The sequence below is a fragment of the Parus major genome, chromosome 13, assembly GCF_001522545.3.
Source record: "Parus major isolate Abel chromosome 13, Parus_major1.1, whole genome shotgun sequence".
Taxonomy (NCBI): Eukaryota; Metazoa; Chordata; class Aves; order Passeriformes; family Paridae; genus Parus; species Parus major.
Window position 1 is genome coordinate 16,150,513 of NC_031782.1, and position 3,264 is coordinate 16,153,776.

The window sequence follows — 3,264 nt, forward strand, 5'->3', positions numbered from 1 at the left end:
CAGAACAGACTAGAATGGAATTGTTAAGGTTGGAAAAGACCTCTGAGATCACCAAGTCCAACCTGTGATTGATCCCCACCTTGTCATTCAGCCCAGAGCACTGCATACCACATCCAGTCCTTCTGGAGAAGGAAGCTGTGGGCACTTGGAGCAGCCACAGGAGAGATTCCAGTGCTGATTTTGGGGGCTTTTACAAAATGCCAAGTTCCCAGTGGCAGAACCGCAGAAGCTGGAAGGACCTGTGGGAGACAACAGGCACATCTCCCCTTCTCCAGCTGCCACTTCAGGCTTTCTGCACATCTTTAATGTCAGCTACACTGCTGACAGAGAGGGTAGTGTTAGAAAAAGATTGGTTTTATTTAAATTACTGAAACCCTGGAGCCCAGCTGCAGCAGTGTCCGTGACAGGTATTTCCACAGCCTGTGATCACATCTCCCTGTGCTGTGGTTGTTCTCAGCCCCCTTGTCCTGTCCTGGGAGGAAAGGGCCCTCCTGCTGCTGGGTGGGACGGGAGGCTGGCAGAGGAGGAGGGTGAGGATGGGCAGGTGAAACAGGTGAAATCAGTCGTGGAGAAATCCCATGGGGTGAGGCAAAGGAAGAAATAAACCTGGCTAGGCATGACTCCTACAGTGCCAAGCCCACCCCAAACCTCTTTCCTGCTCTCCCCCAGCTACAGCCCCGGAGCAGCATCCCCCAGGCCGTGGCCGCGGGCCGACAGCTGCCGCAGCAGCCCCGCGCCCGTCTGGCCGTGCTCCTGCGCCTTCTGGGACAGGATCAGCTCAAACAGGGTGCTCATCTCCGACAGGAAGGTGCTGGCCAGCCTCGTCCCACTGCCACCAGCGTCAGCCCCAGAGCCTTTGCCAAAGGTCTCAAAGGTCCTGGGTTTCTCCTGCCTCGCAGCATCCTCATCCTCGGGGCAGCGCGGCGAGTCGGGGGAGAAGACGTTGTCCTTGTAGCTGCTGGTGAGGGGCAGCGACAGCCGGGCCACCCACGCTGGGTCTGCAGCTGTCAGCCTCCTGAGGGCCAGCTCTGGGGAGGGACAGCACAGAACAGGGGGGAAATCAATTAATAAAAATATTGATAAGTGAAAATATCTAAAATCGGCCGAGAGGAACGAGTGTAAACGCATCACCGGCAACGCCGTGCAAAGCAGCAGCTAAAAAAAGCCAAACAAACTAGAACTGGTTTGAAACTATTGGGGGTTTTGTTTTGTTTTTAATATAATAACCATTAGAATCGCTGTGCATTCTCATTTGTTGCAGTCTCAATTGGCACTTCACTAAATTGTTAGCAAAGCCTGAGAGAGGGAGGCTTTAGGACTGGCCGAAGGGGAGCAGACAATGAAAAGCTTTCCAGGGGGAAGTGTTGGACACAAAGATAGTGGACTTCCCTTCAGGGTCACTCCAGGGTGGGAATTTGCTGCTAAGGAGGCAGATTGAGACCGAAAAGAAATGAGTTCTTGTGAAAACAATAATAGCAGAATGAAATTGTGGATTATAAAATGCACAGCTGGATGGTTGGAGTCTGGGACCGAACAATTGAGCTCTAAAGTAGTTGTTCCTCGATTGGAAACAGCTGAGGAGCAGGGGGAGCCTGGGCTGGGGGCTGGGGCACGCTCGTTAGTGCACCACTAATTTGATTGTGGCCCAAAATGGGCAACTGGAATCGCACAGAGGATTGGTCAGGGCATTCCCTGCTGGCAGGGAGGCACAGCCAGCGTGGATTGTTACTGGCTCTGATTAGGGGAATTACACACAAATCTGATTATCCATCTGTGGGAGAGGGAGCTGAAACGACACCGGCAGGGAAAACTGGGGAGATGAAACCAGGAATGATCCAGGCTGACACAATGGAGACCCCAAGAGCCAGGGGTTGCTGCTCCTGAGGAAGCAAGGAGCTCTCCAGGGATCTGACTGCAACCTGTCGTTTTGCTGAGGAGATAAGCGCCAGCAGAGGAAATCTTTATGCTTAAAATAGCGTTGGCAAGAGAAGAAGTGATTATAGCTGTCCATGAATAAACATCTCCTGGAAAATAAAGGAAGGACCCCGTAGCAGGGAGAGCCTGGAATAGCTTCCCCGTCAGACAGCAGGAAGGGGAACAGGGATTCTTGTTTTTTGAGGTGGCTGGTAAACAAGAGTCCGTGCTGTGGTGCACAGAGGCTGCATTCCAGCCCCTCATTGTTCCTTCCCAAAGCACATCCCAGAACCTCAGGGGGGTTCAGAGCAACCGCCTGGTTTAGGAAAGGTCTTGGGAGCAGCAAAACCTCGCTGGTAACAAAGCCCAGCAGTCCCAGGCTGGCAAGGGCTGGTGTCACTGTGGTAATAATTGTGTGGTGCTGATTAAAAAGTGGCATCTGAAAGGAGGGTCTCCATTCCAGTGCTCTTATCCTGCAGGTTCCAGAGGGTGATGAGCACCCTGCCACAGCTGGGACCTGCCTGGGGTCTGCAGCCAGTGGCTGACACAAGGCTCCTTCCTCAGCCTGCAATCTCTCCTTGTTCTCCAGAGAACCCCCTGGGATGGGCTGGGGGTGAGAGCTGGGACTCCAGCCTGGCAAGGAGAGAAGGGCAGCTACATCCCTTAGATTTTTGTTTCAGCTGGAGCCCAAAATTCCTTGTGTGTTGCTTCACGTGCAGGGTTTCTTTCTGCATTCTCGGTATTTGAGTCGCAGTGCCCGTTCCTGGAGACATCACCCCAGTGTTCTGCAGGTTTTGCTGTAAAACATGCAGTTTTCTCCTCCTCAGTCTGCAAGAAGCCACTTCATTCCCTGAATATTTGGCTGCTCAGCTCTGGAGCAGGGCTCAAGCGGTCTGCTCTCTGCAGGGAGAGCTGGGCTGACGGTCCCGTGGCCATGAAAACCTCATAATTAGGGATGTTTAATTTGACCAATAACTCTTTACTGCCTTGTTTTAATGGTGTTTGGGGAGCAGGGGTTGTTTTTATCATCCATAAAGTTCTATCTCTCATCTGCTGCTGGGAGTGCTGTGCTGGGGGATCAGAGCTAACAGACGGTGCTGGGAGTTCATCCCGCAGCATCAACAATCCCTGAGCTGCCTGGGATTGCAGTCCCCCCGCTGGGAACGGCACAAAGGCCCAGCCAAGCCTCAGCCAGCTGTTAGGATGCTCCTGAGCACCAGCAGTGCTTCCTTCCTCCCTCTCAGGATGCAAGTCCACAGCTCTGTTTGTGTTTGGGAGAGGAGGAAGGAGCCCGGCAGCTCCGGCGGCTGCGCTCGGCCGCCTTTGAGGGAAGGTCTGAGCTCCTGGGGA

The 3,264-nt window shown here is 53.5% G+C and overlaps 1 protein-coding gene across 1 annotated transcript in view; it reads right to left on the reverse strand.

Annotated features, from left to right (window-relative positions):
- Nucleotides 1–333: 333 nt before the first annotated feature.
- Nucleotides 334–3,264, reverse strand: part of PCDH12 (protocadherin 12) — a 10,460-nt gene continuing 7,529 nt past the window's right edge. Inside the window, exon 4 of the mRNA XM_015642302.3 lies at nt 334–1,028. Coding sequence (XP_015497788.1) covers nt 670–1,028 — 359 coding nt within the window. The 3' untranslated portion in view covers nt 334–669. The remainder of the gene's footprint in view (nt 1,029–3,264) is intronic.